The 16,896-nt window shown below is 33.1% G+C and overlaps 1 protein-coding gene across 2 annotated transcripts in view; it reads left to right on the forward strand.

Moving 5' to 3' along the window:
• The window catches only part of LOC118204391 (uncharacterized), a 48,018-nt gene that overhangs the window by 5,846 nt on the left and 25,276 nt on the right, over positions 1 to 16,896 (forward strand). For both annotated transcript variants that reach the window (XM_085811266.1, XM_085811265.1), the window contains exons 2-3: positions 11,446 to 11,578; positions 15,252 to 15,345. In XM_085811266.1, coding sequence (XP_085667392.1) covers positions 11,572 to 11,578; positions 15,252 to 15,345 — 101 coding nt within the window. In that variant the 5' untranslated portion in view covers positions 11,446 to 11,571. The remainder of the gene's footprint in view (positions 1 to 11,445; positions 11,579 to 15,251; positions 15,346 to 16,896) is intronic.

A 16,896-nucleotide genomic window follows, 5' to 3' on the forward strand; every position in this document is an offset into this window, starting at 1 on the left:
TCTTGGTGCGTCTCTGCCCTTGCGCGCTGACTGAATTGTTTGTTTTTGCGTAGAAACTCTAAAAATTGTTTTGTTTTTTTTAATGGTTTTAACTGTATTTGGTGTTTTATATTTTTCTATATTTTTCAATTTTTAATAAAGATATTTTGAGGTTTTATGTATTTTCCCTTGCCGCAAAGTGAGAAGTGAATTAATTGAACGAGAAATATATCTCTTATGAAATTCGCGGAAATAATTTTAAACGAAATGCAGCAAAAAATGCGTATAATATTCCGTACAAAGAAGTCATGTGGTGTATACACATCAGATTTTTTGTGTCTGTGAAACGTCTTGGAAGCCTTGTTCGTGGTTTTGTTGTGTATCAAATTTAGGTTTACGGTATTTCGAAACTGTATTATGACATTTGATTAACAACTCGCCCTGTTTTCTTTCAGATGTTTCACAATGCCAATAAAATATTACGAATTTTCTCACGTCCAAAGAAATTACAGAATGTTTTCGACCCATGTTAATAAAGTGTATCCCCAACTTTAATTTTATCTTTCCGTAGTTTGGCTTTTCTTTCCAAGCATTTTCAAGGAATAATCTGCCAAAGTGATCCGTTATCTTGTTTGTTACCTCAATGCCTTTATACGTTTTGGTCTAAAATTCATGTCTAAATTTGACGTTTAACGTCATTAAATTTGAGAACATTTAAGTCATTTTAAACACCTCATTTCATTATTAGCTCTATGCATCGTACTAACAGATTTTGCATTGTACTTGGACGCAAAAAAAATTATGAAAATGTTTGAGCTAAAATTTTGGCACTGTATATATGAAAGTATCTCCATGCCCCAATACTTTTCTAAATCATTGCATGTCATGATTGCCATTTCCGCTGAAGTAACTAAAATCTATGCCATCCTCGCATTCAATGCTACAGAGTAGTGCGTCAGTCTAATTATAGGTACTCTGTTATTGTGTAAAAATATTATGGTCCTGCAGCAGTTATTTGACAGCTCCATTTCCTACCTACGCAGGTGCAGATGGAAGAAGAGACATCTGCTTTATACTTTAAATCATGCGTAGGTAGGGTCTTTCCGCACCAACAGCAGGCATTATTGAAACACTGTTCGGTTACATAACGAAGAAAATCCAGTTTATAAAAGAGGTATTTTATGGTTGCATAAATAAACTAAAATACGTAAAACTGTTAAGAAATAAATACCGATTTTCTTGCTTATTTCCTCCTGTATTTCACTCATTTTTTTTCATCCAAATATCGAGAGGGAAAAATTACGAGAATTATTTGATTTTCGAAGGAAGCGTTCAGAGTGAAAATATAACACATGAAAGGTAGTCATGAGTAAACTATAAATAACTATCACAATACTATTTCTTTAAAAGAAACTGCGTTGTAATCTCGGCTGCTCTTTAGACCTCAGATCATCCATAAATAATTAAAAGAAGCTAAAGGTGCAGTTAGCCTATCGAAATCTCAGTCTCAATATCAGTTGCTGTTTCATTCGCTGTGAGAGGTCAGTCTTTGTATTAGGGTAACATGGAACTTCAACAATTAAAAAGGAAATATTTCGCGCGATCTTCGCAGGTAGTTTCCGAGGGTTTGTATTTGTGTGTAAGACCAAATTAATCATTACGTGAGCGAATTCATTTTAAGATGCAAAGGAGGTCATTCTTTGAAAGCATTGAAAAATGAGTGGGGGAGAATTAAGCGAATATTTTTAAAATATGATTCTAAAAAGCTAGGGAGGAATACGCGAGGAAATACTGTAATAATAAGTACAACGTAAAAAATAAAGTAATTAAAATAGTGAGCGTAAGCGTAGTCTAACTGCAGTATTTTGCAAGGTAGTTAATTACATCATAAACTACAATTTTAAATTGTCATTAGTTAGCCATAGTGTGGAACAGGCACTTCGTAGCATCTTACCTTGATAAAACAGTTCATACTATACACACGAAATGTTGCAAATCCAGTCGCGTAATTTGGGCACATATTTGAAAATTTTTTTAAAAAATGTAATTTTATAGTCTCTTCACTTAACTTTAATTCGCATTCGTGAGAGGAAATGCGAGGAAAATTTGAGGTTATTTAAGCTAAGGGAAACCGTACAATTTCAGAAATTGAGCAAAATGATGATCCAATCCAAATGGCATTTGGAAAAAATACAACTAAAAAAAAATCTGAAAGTTTTCAGACTTTAAATTACGTCCAAAGAGGTGTTTTTTTTAACATTTTGTGTGCTACATTTATTTATTAAATATCACAGTTTTTGCATTTAAACCATAAAATTAAGTTCAACAGGAACATCGCAAAGTAGTTTTAAAATGAGCCTATCTTTAGAATTTCCGATACAGAGACTCGCTGGAGATAAAAAAAAAAAAAAAAAAAAAAAAAAAAAATCTGTATAACGTTGCCGTGGGTCGCTTTGAAATTCTTGAGTTTTAGTCAAAAATTCGTTAGTTTTACAAAATAGGAAATCGAAACATATTCCAAATTTGGGATTTCACATGCCCATATTCGCAGGAGGATTACGCCATTCAAAACTGGATGGCTCTAGGTACCGTTGTTTTATCATCACAATGCGAGAAAATTACATATATTTATGCAGATTTTTCATTATTTAAATTCTTCAAATATAATACAGGACTCTAACATTTGGTGGCAACAGTTTGAAAAGTGAAACAGACATTTATAGTAAACCAACGCAAAATCGCAAAACGAAAACAATAGTCCTTCAGGGACAAAGCCCCTCTGGGATAAAAAGAAGTTATTTTAAACCTCTGAGACAGTTTGATTGATGTCTGTACATAAAATTATGCTAGTTTGAGAAAATATTTATTACTTAAAGATTGTAGTGAAATATTTTTCTCTTATTACAGAATTTTATCAGCAAAATAATGATTTATTTTTGCATAAGAACTATAATCTAGCTCGAATGAATCTACTTCGCACATTTAGTACTAAATAACTATTATTTGTGACCGAGAAACTTTTAAAGCATTTAAAGAGAGATGAAATGCCGAAATTTACTTAAAGCACAAAGATTTGCAAATTTTCACTGCATGAACTTCTGCCGTGTGGATGACAATACCCGAGCCTTTGCTAACAAACGCTGATGACTATCTGAATACGTTATATTAATTCTGTGGCATACTGAGAAAGACGTGATACATACAATAGCATCCTTGAAGTCTCATAAAAAGTTAACAATATATATGTCAATTAATCTTATTAAACAGCTGCAAAATGCAACTCATTGAAACAGATGTTCATAGACAGTTTTACTCCCGTCCGTTAAATACTTTCTCTATGCTGTCACAAAAATTTATTTCGTATCAAATGTGTAAAACACTTACACTTCTATATATAATACGGTTGAGGCGAAATAAGAATAAATAACAATGAGGTTGAAATACTCGTATGTAGCATCAGAAGACTCAAATGACAGCGCATTGACGTGAAGCAATCTACATTTCAGCCGAAAGAGTACTGTACGTTAAAAAGAGAGAGAGATGCGTATCAAAGGTCACACATGTTTATTACAATTTAATCATTTTTTTTTTTTTTTTTTTTTTTTTTTTTTTTTTTTTTTTTTTTTTTTGTGACAACTATTTGTCACGTACTCATCTTGGAACTTTCTACAATTTTTGCTTCCTTATACGAACTAAAGGAAAAATTGTAATCGCAAAAAACTTCCGGTATCATATTTCAACGAATACATCCATTTTGACTACTCCCGAATCAATTTGAACAATGTTTTTGCTCAAAATCTGTACGTACGGACAGAATAAAGGACTCTTTTTCCCAAAACAGATTCAAAAATGGATTCAGAAGTGATTTATTTGTGAGGGCTGTACGTACTTACATACGCATATATGGATTCGTAAAACTCAAATAAGACTAGATTACGAACGTTGAAATTTTGAATATGACACTGCTATAGCATGCGGTTGTGCAACTCCCTTTTTGGTTGTAATCGGTCGCACCAAAAAAATATAAATATATAAACATGCCCACTCTGTTACCCACCTCAGTTTTCATTCTTATATGTTGATAAATTGTGGATTTTTTGCTTGAAATAATGATTGAATTGTGTTGTTCTGTTCCTTTTAAGGTTTTTATGCCTTTAGATAATCTGCATGCAATAATTGTAGAATTATCAGTAATTTAAAAGGTGTTTAAGTCTCGCTAAGGCTAACGTGTCCGCCATTTATTTACATTTGGAAACTTTTAGGAGAATAGTGAATTAAGTAAGTTTCTGCAACTTCAGTGTCTTTTTGCCGAGTGGGACCAAAAGTAAACTTTAAGTTTTGCGCACCGAAAAATCCGCCTTCCTATGTGCTGGTCGAATTGCTTGTTTCGCAATTCGCTTGTTCTAATTTTAATTTTAAAAGTTGTTTTAAGTGTTTTAACTGTATTTGATACAATTTTTAATGAAGATGTTTTAAGTTTTATGTGATTTTGCCTTGCCACGAAATCAGAACCGAATTGATTCAATGAGAAATATATATCTAATGAAATTCGAGGAAATAAGTTTAAATGAAATGTAGCAAAAATGTGTATAATTTAATAGGAGTACAAGGACGTCATGTGGTGCCACGTCAGATTTTTCTCTTTTTGTCTTGGCATATGCACATGGTTCAAATAAGGTTCTATTAAACCAGGTTTGCCATCGAATTTTGAATGACGTAATTCTCCTACGAATATGAGCACGTAGAAGCCCAAATTTAAATTCTGGAATTTGTTTCATTATCAGTTTCATATTTCATAAAATTTTAACGAATTTTTTATTAACAAACTCAAGGATTTCAAAGCGAGCCATGGCAACGTTGTACAGAAAAAAATCTGATGTGTGCACCATATGACTTCCTTGTACGGAAAATTAAATTATGTGCATTTTTCTTGCATTTCATTTAAACTTATTGGATTGAATTAAATCTACTTCACCGACAGCGCAAAAACCACAATAGAATAAATGCATTCTTTAAAATTCACTCTATTTGTTTACCATAGCGACACTCTGGCGCTAGGTTCACTTAACAGTATTATATTTCGTTCATATTATAGACTTAGACAGTTCTGTATTACCGAGCTATTGCTGGTGCAACGTTACCGGTTCCTTAAATTAAGCCCAAGGGCACATGACATAATGAATTCAGGAAATGGAAAACATCTCGGTTGAGAAAACGGAGAAAGGAAAAGTGAGAGGGGTACCAAAAGGAAAAAGGCCAAAGGCATCTATCAGGTGAACGGAACTTGACAAGATGAAGAAAATCCGAACGGATCCTTCACAATTCAGAGAAACGACAAATGCAAAACATGGTTCAAAATGCTATACAACAACAACAAAAGTTCAATACTACTATAAAACTGCACAAATTCAAGCCATACAACAGAAAATCAATACACAACGACTATTACAGTATCAATCATATTATAGCTCAGAATGCGCAAAATTTATATCATTTCAAGAATTATCTAATCGTTGCCACACGTTCTGTTCAAATACTATAATAAAGCCTAGAACGATGTATAAAAGAAATTAAGCAAACAAAACAAAAAAGAAACAGTTTTTCACAGACGATTGAGTATTTCTCATTCAATTAATTCAATTCTCACTTCGCGACAAGACAAAAATACATGAAAACTCAAAATATCTGTATTAAAAATTACGAAGTAAATCTTAAACACTTATTTCCTCGAAAATATTCCAGAAAGGATTAAGCATGATTTAATTGGCAATAATAAAATGAAGGCGTTATCTTTGTTATTGCGAAGCTAAGTTTCTCTAAATTAGCAACAAATCCACTACTCTGCTGTTTCAAATGTAAACAAGCAATGGCCGTCATCAAAAAATTATTAGGCTTGGCAGCACTTAAACAACTTTAAAATTGTTGATAATTCTAAAAATATTGCATACAGATTTACTAAAGGCATAAAAACCTTATAAACCATCAGATTTTAACCGGAAGATAAGAACAACATAATTCAATCATTTTTAAAGCAAAAAATGCACAATTTACAAACATATAAGAATAAAGAAACTGAGATCACTGAGCCGGGTAACAGAGTGGATATATACTATATAAATATATTTATATACGTTTGGTGCGGCCGATTGCAACCGAAATACGAGATGCACATTTACATGTTATAGCAGTCCTATGTACAAAATTTCAACGTTCTGAAACTACTCGTTTTTGAGTTATACGAGATACGTACGTACCTACATACGTTCGTACAGACGCCACGAAAAATTCTCTTCAGAATTCATTTTAAAGCAGTTTTATAATTTTTTTGGAGGAAAAGAGTATTTGATTCTGTCCTTACGTACAGATATCACGCAAAAACGTCGTTAAATTGCATTCGATAGTGGTCAAAATGGATATTTTCGTTGAAATATGCTGCCTGAAACTTTTCGCGGTTACAATACTTCCTTTTAACTTCGTACAAGGAAGTAAAAATGTTAAAAAAAGCGGCCCTTTGAACGTAATTTAAAATCTGAAACTTTTCAGTTTTTTTTTTTTTTTTTTTTTTTTTTTTACAATTACCAAGTATTTTTAAGCAATGTATCTGAAAATAGATAAAGATAAGACAATACAGACAAAGAAAAAAACGAAAATATTTCGATACATTCTTTTTATAATATAAATGTTCATTTTCCTCGCTTTGCATGTGACACTGTCATTTCGTCTGTTGCTTATTTAAAATTTTCAGATTGTTCTATATCTTAAAATTAGAAATTAAAGTTAATGACCTGAAACTGCCATGGTATATTACAGTACACGTGAAAGAATTGACAGTTTCACTCCCGCGTGTGTCGGATTTGCGCAATACTTAAGGGCTCCCACAAAATTTTTTTAAATATTATGGGGGCTTGGAGGTCGCGAAAAAATCTCAGTGATAAAAAGGGGTTGTGACTGAAAAACGTTTAAGAAACCCTGTATTAAACCTTTGAAATTCTAGTCCGGTAAATTTACTCACGTTACACCAACTTCTGTTGATTTCTATTAATTTCTTAGATTGGATTATTTATATTATGGCGAAACACGCAAGGACTACTCGTTCAAGGAAAGGCATGCTTTCGTGGATGACTTTCTAAGAGAAATTAGATCGTATTCAGATTACATAAAAGGGAAAACCACGCAAATGACTATGCAATATTCCATAGAAATGTTTCAAAATTCGGAATAGATTTGTTTTTAATTTAGTGTTGAATTTTTCTCACATATTCTTGTGTAATTGTCAAACTCAACGCAGAATTTTCATCTTTATAGACAGATCGGAAAATAATATTCAAATGAAAAATTTTGGGAATTTCTAAATTTACCAAATTTTGGAGGTCTTTCGATTATTATTATTATAGAGTAGTTGTTAATAGTGCCAATTTATCCCTAATTGTTAACATCTCCATAACTTTTAATAATGAAATATAAATCATAAAAGAATTTCAATTTTAGCAAGCATTTCATAGACTACAAATTATGATTCCTTTTTGACGAAAGGAAGAGTTCGCCTGGACTATATCACCAATATTTTTTCACAAATATTCCTTAAAGTCCAGTGGATAAGAAGGAAGTATATTGCAGTTAATAATATTAAAATAATTAAAAGTTTTTCGAAAGAGACCTTTAATTAATGTTGACGAATTAAGTTTCCGCTTAAATAAAATAGAGTTTAATATATGAAAAAAAAAATAAATACAACTTAAAAAGGAAGAGTTTCCAAATTCAAATCAAATCAAAGAATCTAATACTGAAATAAAATTTTTTACTTGCGCATATGTATTATATACAGGTACAAATATTAACACATACATATGCAATCAAATGCACATGTAGAAATACACTGGTGTGCAAAAATTAAGGACGAGACGGTTTTTTCAATATAACTTTGTACAAAAGCTTTCCAAATCAACACATTTAATACCGTAAGATCCCCAATACGTAAGGACATGAGTAATGTATGCAACACTTACTAAAAGAGAAATCAGAGGGATAAAAAGAAGCTTTATTGAAAAAGTAGCATGGAGCGCAATGCGACTGAAGGCCGAAACATCCCTGTGATGGTTGTCCAGCAAGAAACATCCGGTCTTTAATAGGGGATATGATCTCCCCTGACTGCTAGGCAGGTTTCACAGCGTCTGCCCATGCTGAGAATGAGGGTGTCAATGAGTTGTTGAGGCATTGCTGCCCATTCGTCTTGCAGCGCCAATCGAAGCTCAGGAATCATTACTGGTGGTAAGGTACGAGCTGCCAAGCGTCTGCCTAAGAAAATCCCATACATGCTCGATGGGATTGAGATCCGGAGATCGTGCCGGCCAATCCATACGTTCCATATCCTCACTCTCTAAGAGCTGTTCGGCAGCTACTGTGCGATGACATGGTGCATTGTCGTCCATGAAAAGGAACTGCGGACCCATAGCGCCTCTAAAAAGACGCACATATGGAAGAAGAATCTCGTTACAATAACGGGTCCCGTTGACTGAACCTGCGTCGAAGATGCGAAAGTCTGTACGACTACCAAGCATGATGCCTCCCCAAACGAGAACACCGCCACCTCCATACCTGTCCCTTTCAATGATATTCGAGGGATGATTGCGGCTTCCCCGCTCTCTCCAGATGAGTATGCGATGAGAATCGCTACTCAGACTGAATCTGCTCTCATCTGTAAAGAGTACTCGTCCCCATTCATTGTCTCTCCAATTCCGGTGTTCCCGGCACCACAGAGAACGCCTTCTCCGATGGGCAGACGTTAGAGGTACACACCGTACAGGGCGTCGTGCAAGCAGACCACCACCGTGCAGTCTTCTGGCCACGGTAAAACGCGATATCGGTCGTCCAGTCGCCTGTGTCGTGTGTCTAGCGATTTCTCCCGCTGTTTGCCGCCTGTTTCTTCTGGCCTGTAAGGCAATATACCGGTCATCTGCGGGTGTGGTTCCTCGTGGACGACCACTACTAAACCCCCGGATAGCTGTTCCTGTAGTTTGAAATTGTCTCCAAAGTCGTGAAACGATGCTGTGAGCAATTCCGAACTCTGCAGCCACACTTGTCACACTGCGGCCTTTCTCCAACTTCCCAATGAGTCGACCTCGAGTAAAAGCATCCAGATGTCGTCTAACAGATTGATTATTCGCCATTTCTCGCTGAGGCAGCAACTCGGTGTGATTTTAACTGCTATACGGCGTGCAATCTCTTTGCCAGAAATACTGATCTTACACCGACAACATGCTTTATACTACTCAGACACTCCCCCATTACGTCTACCTGCATATCTGCGCATGTGCTACCGTACATCACCTTACTTAATCTCCTGATTGGTCTTTCTGTCCGCTCTGCCTCTTCGTTCAGCTAATATGCTAATTTTTCGACTTCGTTCTTAATTTTTGCACACCAGTGTATTAAGCTTAACATGACATTTCAGCGATGCCCTCAGCAGGAGTCAAATTCTGGACCTCTCGGTTGCAAGCCGAACGTATACAGCCAAGTTTCACGGAAGGAGTAAATTCCTTACATAGATATATCAACACGTATGTAAATATTATTTTTTGGGTAATTAAGGCGCCGTAATTGCAGTACTTTTACCTGATAATTAATCAGCCTTACTGCTTCAGTACGCATTTTCTAATTCGTATCTAAAACGTTCTTTGATGACAAACCTGGAAGAAAAATTCTTCAAACACTTAGCGAAACAAAGAGCAGCGCTTCCAATGAATTGTATAAACAGAATTATTTAATCTCTTGTTCTCATTAAACTGTATGATAAATTATTTTCTCATTTTAGTTCGTTAATCATTTTATGAGTTTTAAATAAAAGTTTATTGACTAAAAACGTTTTTATTAGTCCAAAGGGGCTTTGTCCCTGAAGGATTATTGTTTCGTATTGCGATTTTGCGTCGAATCACTATAAACGGCGTATCACTTTTCAAACTGTTGCCACCAAACGTTAGAGTCCTGCATTATATTTGAAGAAATTAAATAATGAAGAATCTGCATAAATGTATGTATGTTTCTTGCATTGTGGTAAAACAACGGTACAGAGCCATCCAATTTTGAATGACGTAATCTTACTGCGATTATGGGCATCTGAAAGCCGAAATTTGAAATCTAGAATTTGTTTTATTATAGATTTCATATTTCGTAAAACTCTAACGAATTTTGAGTAACAAATTTAAGGATTTGAAAGCGAGCAATGGCAACACTCTACGGGTAAAAAAAAAACCTTTTTTTATCTCCAATACGCGGAACTGTGTATCGGAAATTCTAAAGATATGCTCATTTTAAAATTATTTTGCGACACTGCTGTTGAACTGCATTTTATGATTTAAATGCAAAGAACATGATATTTAATAAACAAAGGTAACACACAAAACGTTAAAAAAAACTCCCCTTTGGACGTAATTTAAAATCTAAAACCTTTCAGATTTTTTTTTAATTTATTTATTTATTATTTATTTTATTTACTAGCCAGTTTAACATAAAATAGAGCATAATTCTTTTGACTGTTCTTTTAACTGCTTTCGAAAAGCCACAATAAAAAAAGTTAAATAATTATTTTTTCTTTTTTTGCATTGAAATGCTTTTTTTGCATTTTTTTTTTTTTTTTCTTTTTTTGCAAGTCCAGTGACGCATTAGAAAGCTTATTCTTTTTCGTATCTACGAGAAGATGTGAGGCCAATAACACAAATCATTTCTTAAAACTTGGATGCTATAACACTACAAGAGCTTAACTTTCCACATTTTTTATTTTTGCCACTCTTTTCCCACATTCGCCTTGCGAAATTCGGAACTTGTCCCCGGGTGTTACTAATGGCTTCAAAGCGCTGGCTTAATCAGGTTTTTTATTTACTTGCGTTTTTTAATCAAAATTTCGTTAAATTTTTACAAAATATGAAATAGATAATAAAACAAATTCAAAATTGCGGCTTCCAGGTGCCCATATTCGGGTGGAGGACTGTGTTATTCAAAATTTGATCGCTCTAGGTACTGTTGGCTTTCACAATGCAAGAAACATATATACATTCATGCAGATTCGTCATTACTTAATTTTTTAAATATAATGCAGGGCTATAATATTGGGTGGCAACAGTTTGAACAGTGATTCAACACTTTTAGTGATTCGACTCAAAATGCCGTTTCGAGACTAACGCCCTTTTGGACTAATTCCCGTTTGAGCTAATAACACCTAGAAAGAAACCCCAAAATGAATTGCAATAAAGAAACAACAATAAGATAAAGGGGTACAACGGACGCCATCAGGCAGTTTTAGAAAAATAATTTCAATTTTTTTTTTTTTTTTTTTTTTTTTTAAGAAAAGGCTGCATGATAATAATGTTGATTGATCAACTAAGAATTTGTATTGCAACAAAGTGTTATATTTTAACCTCTGTTGAAGTTCATGCTGCTCTTGGCTAAAGACTAGTTTATTTCTAATTTCAGATCATATTGACTATGAAATAACAAATTAGAAGATACAAAGTTACAAATGAAAGAAACGTTTTCGCATTTATCGTCGTGTCTCTCTTCAAAGAACTGAGCTTAGAAACCATGTATTGTTCATGAAAAATGGCTGGTAAGTTTGCTTTTAAAACAAATTTTATTACGTCGAAAATAATTATAAATAAAATAATAAATTAAATGAATGGTATATTCATTTTATTTGCCAGAAGTCGTCAAAAATTTTCTAATTTTTGTAATTTAAAGATTTATGGGAAAGGAAATGTAATATTTGGAAGCACTTTTATTAGTACTTGAAAGAGGAACACGAACGTAATCAATAAATATTTGATTCCAAATGGAAAAAAGAAGCCTGGAAGGAAAAAGAAAAATTGTGAGATAAAATGTGTAAACATATTTTAAATAACATAGGATAACTCAAATGAGAGTTCTCATTTTTGAATGAATTTTGTACGCAACTAATTTAACACCAAACTTCATGACTTAAATTTGAATAAATGTGGGAAAACATTGTCATTTGTGTTACGCAAATGTAATGTTTATCTTTCACAACGTAGGTTTCGGGTTGAAAAGTGAAGCTGTAGAGTCATTAGGCTATTTTGATGCTGCACACATGAAAAATGAGCAATGCCCTCGCCAGGACTCGAACCTGAATCTCTCGAATACGCGCCGAGTGTGCCATCGTTACGCCAGGAATGCATGCAGAAAGGAGTGAGAAAATACCTTATCAATCTCTGAATTGCAACTACTGAGTCACCGATTACATTCACTATTCTAACATCTAAACACACGATCTTCCGTCGAAATCAATGCTAACAGAAATAAATGTAAAATAAATAGCATTAGTTCACATGGTGCTATATGAAAAATGTAATGTTTTTTGAAAATGTACACTGCGAAAAAAAAAGGGGAAGGGGACAGTTCTATATCTCTTATTCTATCTTCTTATTCTTAATTCAAATTGCGTTTTCATGCCTCGAATTAATATGAAAAGAAAGAAACGTCAAAGTTTACATCCGACTAGGAAAAAGGCAAATAGTGCATACCCAAGAAAGGTACGAACAGCTCTTATTAAATTTAAAGTCGCATCTCGTATTTTAGTATATACATAAGGAAAATCCATCTCCTATATAAGGAAAATCCCCCCCCCCCCAAAGAGCTATTGCAAAATCTTTAAAAATCTCTGCAGGAACTGTGAACAAAATTATAAATCTGATTTAAAACTAATCAAATTAAACAAAACATGATGTTCATCACCTAACACCGAAACATGTTTCTCAATGTAAAACAATGTGCAGATTGCTGTGTGAAAATTATATGGCAGGTGAAAAAATGGAAATACTATAGTTACAATTGAGAAGATTTGGATATACTTATCTGACTGCAATAGAAAAAGTTCTATTTACTACGAAAAAAAGACTTAAAATGTTGGTTCAGAAAAATCAAGGAAAGTTTTTTAAAGGTTTTATGGTCATTACACTGGATTCTCTTATAACGGAAAACTTGAAATAAGGAAAGGAGAAAAAAATGTCAAAATGATTTCAGATTACTATCAGAAATATGTTTGAACACTTGTTTTTATAGAAGAAATTCCATGTCTTTATCCAAAAATCTTCATTAAGTTCCATTGAGATAAGGCTCCAAGCCATAGCTCAAAATGTACTGCTCTATTTTTTGAAAAAATGAGAAATGAAACCGGAATTGAAGCTTATCCCTTTAAATGCATCCCATCCAAGTCCTGTGGTGTATCTCCTGTGAATTACTGTGTATTTGGACTTTTAAAACACGCTCTTTATAAAAGGTATCCCAAAACATTGGATGGACTCTGGAAGATTGTGAAGGAGGAGTGGAATAAAATTAACCTTGATGGTTTTAAGAAAATGACTTTCATCTTGGAAATCAAGATGAACGTCATTTTCTTAAAACCATGTTCAAATGCTCTTTAACCAATGTTCAAATGTATAATGTTGACTTTCGTTCAGTCACAGATTTTGTACCGAAGGATGCATTTTAATCGAATTTTAATTAATTTTGTACCGAAGGATGCATCCTGTGGTGTATCTCCTGTGAATTACTGTGTATTTGGACTTTTAAAACACGCTCTTTATAAAAGGTATTCCAAAACATTGGATGGACTCTGGAAGATTGTGAAGGAGGAGTGGAATAAAATTAACCTTGATGGTTTTAAGAAAATGACTTTCATCTTGGAAATCAAGATGAACGTCATTTTCTTAAAACCATGTTCAAATGCTCTTTAACCAATGTTCAAATGTATAATGTTGACTTTCGTTCAGTCACAGATTTTGTACCGAAGGATGCATTTTAAATACACAACAGTTTATTGTTATTATGCTGTAATCACCTTCTTATGATAATAAGGAGCACAAAGGGTATTTTATATGAATTTAAAGCATCAAAATAAAACACAGATATGCTAAAAAATAAATTTTAATTAACCGCAGTAAAACTTCTAGAAAAAGATTTCTTTCTCATTTTATTACTTCCTTGAACGAAGTAAAGGAAGTACTGTAATTAGGAAAAATTCCATGTATCATATTTCAAAGAAAATATCTATTATGACCGCTATCGAATGCAATTTAACGATATTTTTGCGTGACATCTGTACGTAAGGACATTTTCTCCAACAAATTATAAAACTGATTTAAAATGGATTCAGATGAGAATTTTTTTCCGTGGAGTCTGTACGTACGTATATATGTATGTATATCGCATAACACAAAAACGAGTAGCCTCAAAACGTTGAACTTTTGTATATAGGGCTGCTATAACATGTAGTTGCACCCCTCCATTTTTGGTTGTAATCAGCCGCACCAAAAGTATATATATGTACATGTTTTCTGGTTTTTGTAACATATTAGTTCTAAATTTCTTACTATATATATATATCGGTGAGCTCAGTTTTTTAAAACTTTTTTTTATTCTTATAGGTTGGTAAATTGTGCATTTGCTTTAAAAATGATTGATTATGTTATTTTTATCTTCCGGGTAAAGTTTTTATGCCTTTAGTTAATCTGCATGCAATAGTTGTAGAATTATCTACAATTTAAGAGTAATTACGGTTAAGCCTAATTTTTGTTTACCATAGCAGTCATATTTGTTTACATTTGAAACTTAGCAGTATAGTGAATTCAGTTTCTGCATCTTCAGTTTCTGGTACCTTCAGTGGTACCAAAAGTAAATTTTCAGTTTCGTGCGCCGAAAAATCTGCCTTTAGCATGCTGGCTGAATTGCTTGTTTTGCGTACTCTAATTTTAACTGTAAAATTGTTTTTTATTAATTGTTTCAACTGTGTTTGGTGCTTTATGTTTTTCTATATTTTTCAATTTTTAATGAAGATATGTCGAAGCTTTATGTATTTTTTACCTTGCCGGGAAGTGAGAACTAAATTAATCGAATGCGAAATATATCTCCAATTAAATTCGATGAAATAAGTTTAAATGAAATGCAGCAAAAAATGCGTATAATTTAATATTCCGTACAAGGAAGTCATGGGGTGTGCGCATCAGATTTACCTTTTTTTATACTAATCTGCTGACGTTTACTTTAGTTTTTTTCGTTACTTCTTCGAAACAGCTAGAAATTAGTTTTGAAAGCTGCATTTCACTACCTAATTTCTCATATGGCACTCTAGCGTTGAGAAATGATAGACTGGAGATTATTTTTTGAGTAAATTGAGACATAAGCAATAAAAACTTATTTAGAATTTAATGTTGACTTGATTTAAACACATATTTACAGGTACGTATTTCTTTACTTTTGCTTTCCAGGTGAAAATACAATTTTTGACCTCCCAGCGGCCTATTTCTTTTTAGGATTGCTATTTGTTCTTTCAAGTATTTTGTTTTCATGCTGTGCCATTAAGTAAGAACGCTCTTTATTTGATAATTTTATGTTACTATCCCTTTATTTCATAAATTTAGTAAGATTTAAACCAAAAGGTGAAAAATGAAATTTAAACAATTTAGATAGAAAGGTAACAGCAGTAATTTCGTCAAAAATTCCAGTAAAAGTACACTTTAATTATTTCGTAAACAATCTGAATAGATCCAACATTAGATTGGAATTCTTGTTTGCATTTACCCCGTGTTTAGTGTAAGTTTTTCAACAAATTATGCCCTGAAATTTAATGTTGAACATCATATATCTGTTACGAATTTTGTACATAGATAGTTTTAGTGCAATTAATGTGAAATTGTATTTTTCTGTGTAATGTAATGTAATAGAAATCTAAAAGAGACAAGCTATGCCCTTAAAGTTAGAATACAGGAACAAGTGCAATTAACATTTAGTAAATGGATATCTGAATAATTTGGTGAGATTTCGCCAAGATGACAACGGTTTTAGCGACTTATTTTGTCACCAAATTTAACAAGAAATTGCCGAAATTCGCCAAACGGCTACCATTTGGCGACATTTTGGTCCGGTCCCTGTTTTACCGTAATATGTATTCTAATTGAATAAATGTAATTGATCTCTATATTAGCTGCAAGCGTAATTCGACCCTCATATAGCTTTCCAGTAATTTCGAGAAGAAAAAAGGAGAAAGCAACCTCTATATCATCAAATATGTACTTCCACATCATGTTGCTTGATCAATTATTGCTCCTTTTCCTGCTCTCTTCCTAAGAACGGCATCAATTTTGGGAGTTCTTGCTGCTATTGCTGCATACCAAAATTTACCAGGGAGATTTGTAATTAAATGAAGTAACTAAATGAACCAGCTTAATCACTAATGGCAAATATCACTTCGATGCTCCTCTTTTATATTTATTTATTAATATTTCAATAAAATAGAAAATAACTATTTATTAATGTATATAGTTCATTAATAAAATAATAACTCAGTTTGCCATTAATTTGTTTTTCAATTCACTTTAATTTCATTTCAAATTCAAACTGTCCAACAAAAACTGGAGTCGGAGTCGAGCTGATTTTAGAGACTCCAGCTCTGACTCCTTTTACCCCAGAATCTGCCCAACTCCGATTCCGACTCCACAGCCCTCGTTTTACAGACCTTATAACATATTTTTGTTCTGAGGAATTTATACTATTAGTTGTTAATGAGGTTTAACATATATTTTCAAGAAAAATGGCTTTAACATTTCGTATTTAGAGAACGTGGAACTTATATGAGAAAGGAAGAAATGAAAAAATAGTAAATAAATAAATAAAACATCTATTTTCCTGCAGCTTCTGGCTTTTTATATAACTTCCCCAGTTCATCACATGAGTGTTCATTTTTCTCAACAAGAGAGCCCTCGGAAGATTATCCTCTTCACTTCATTTAATAAACTACGATACTACAGAAAAACATCACATAGTCTGGCATTACACTGAGTCTTAGTAGGCTTCGAATTAAAACTTTAATGAATTTTTAACAAACTCGACATTTTGAAAGCGAGTTGTGGCAAC

Source organism: Stegodyphus dumicola, chromosome 2 (genome assembly GCF_044657685.1).
Source record: "Stegodyphus dumicola isolate Sdum_Otavi_A_Nest chromosome 2, ASM4465768v1".
Classification (NCBI taxonomy): domain Eukaryota; kingdom Metazoa; phylum Arthropoda; class Arachnida; order Araneae; family Eresidae; genus Stegodyphus; species Stegodyphus dumicola.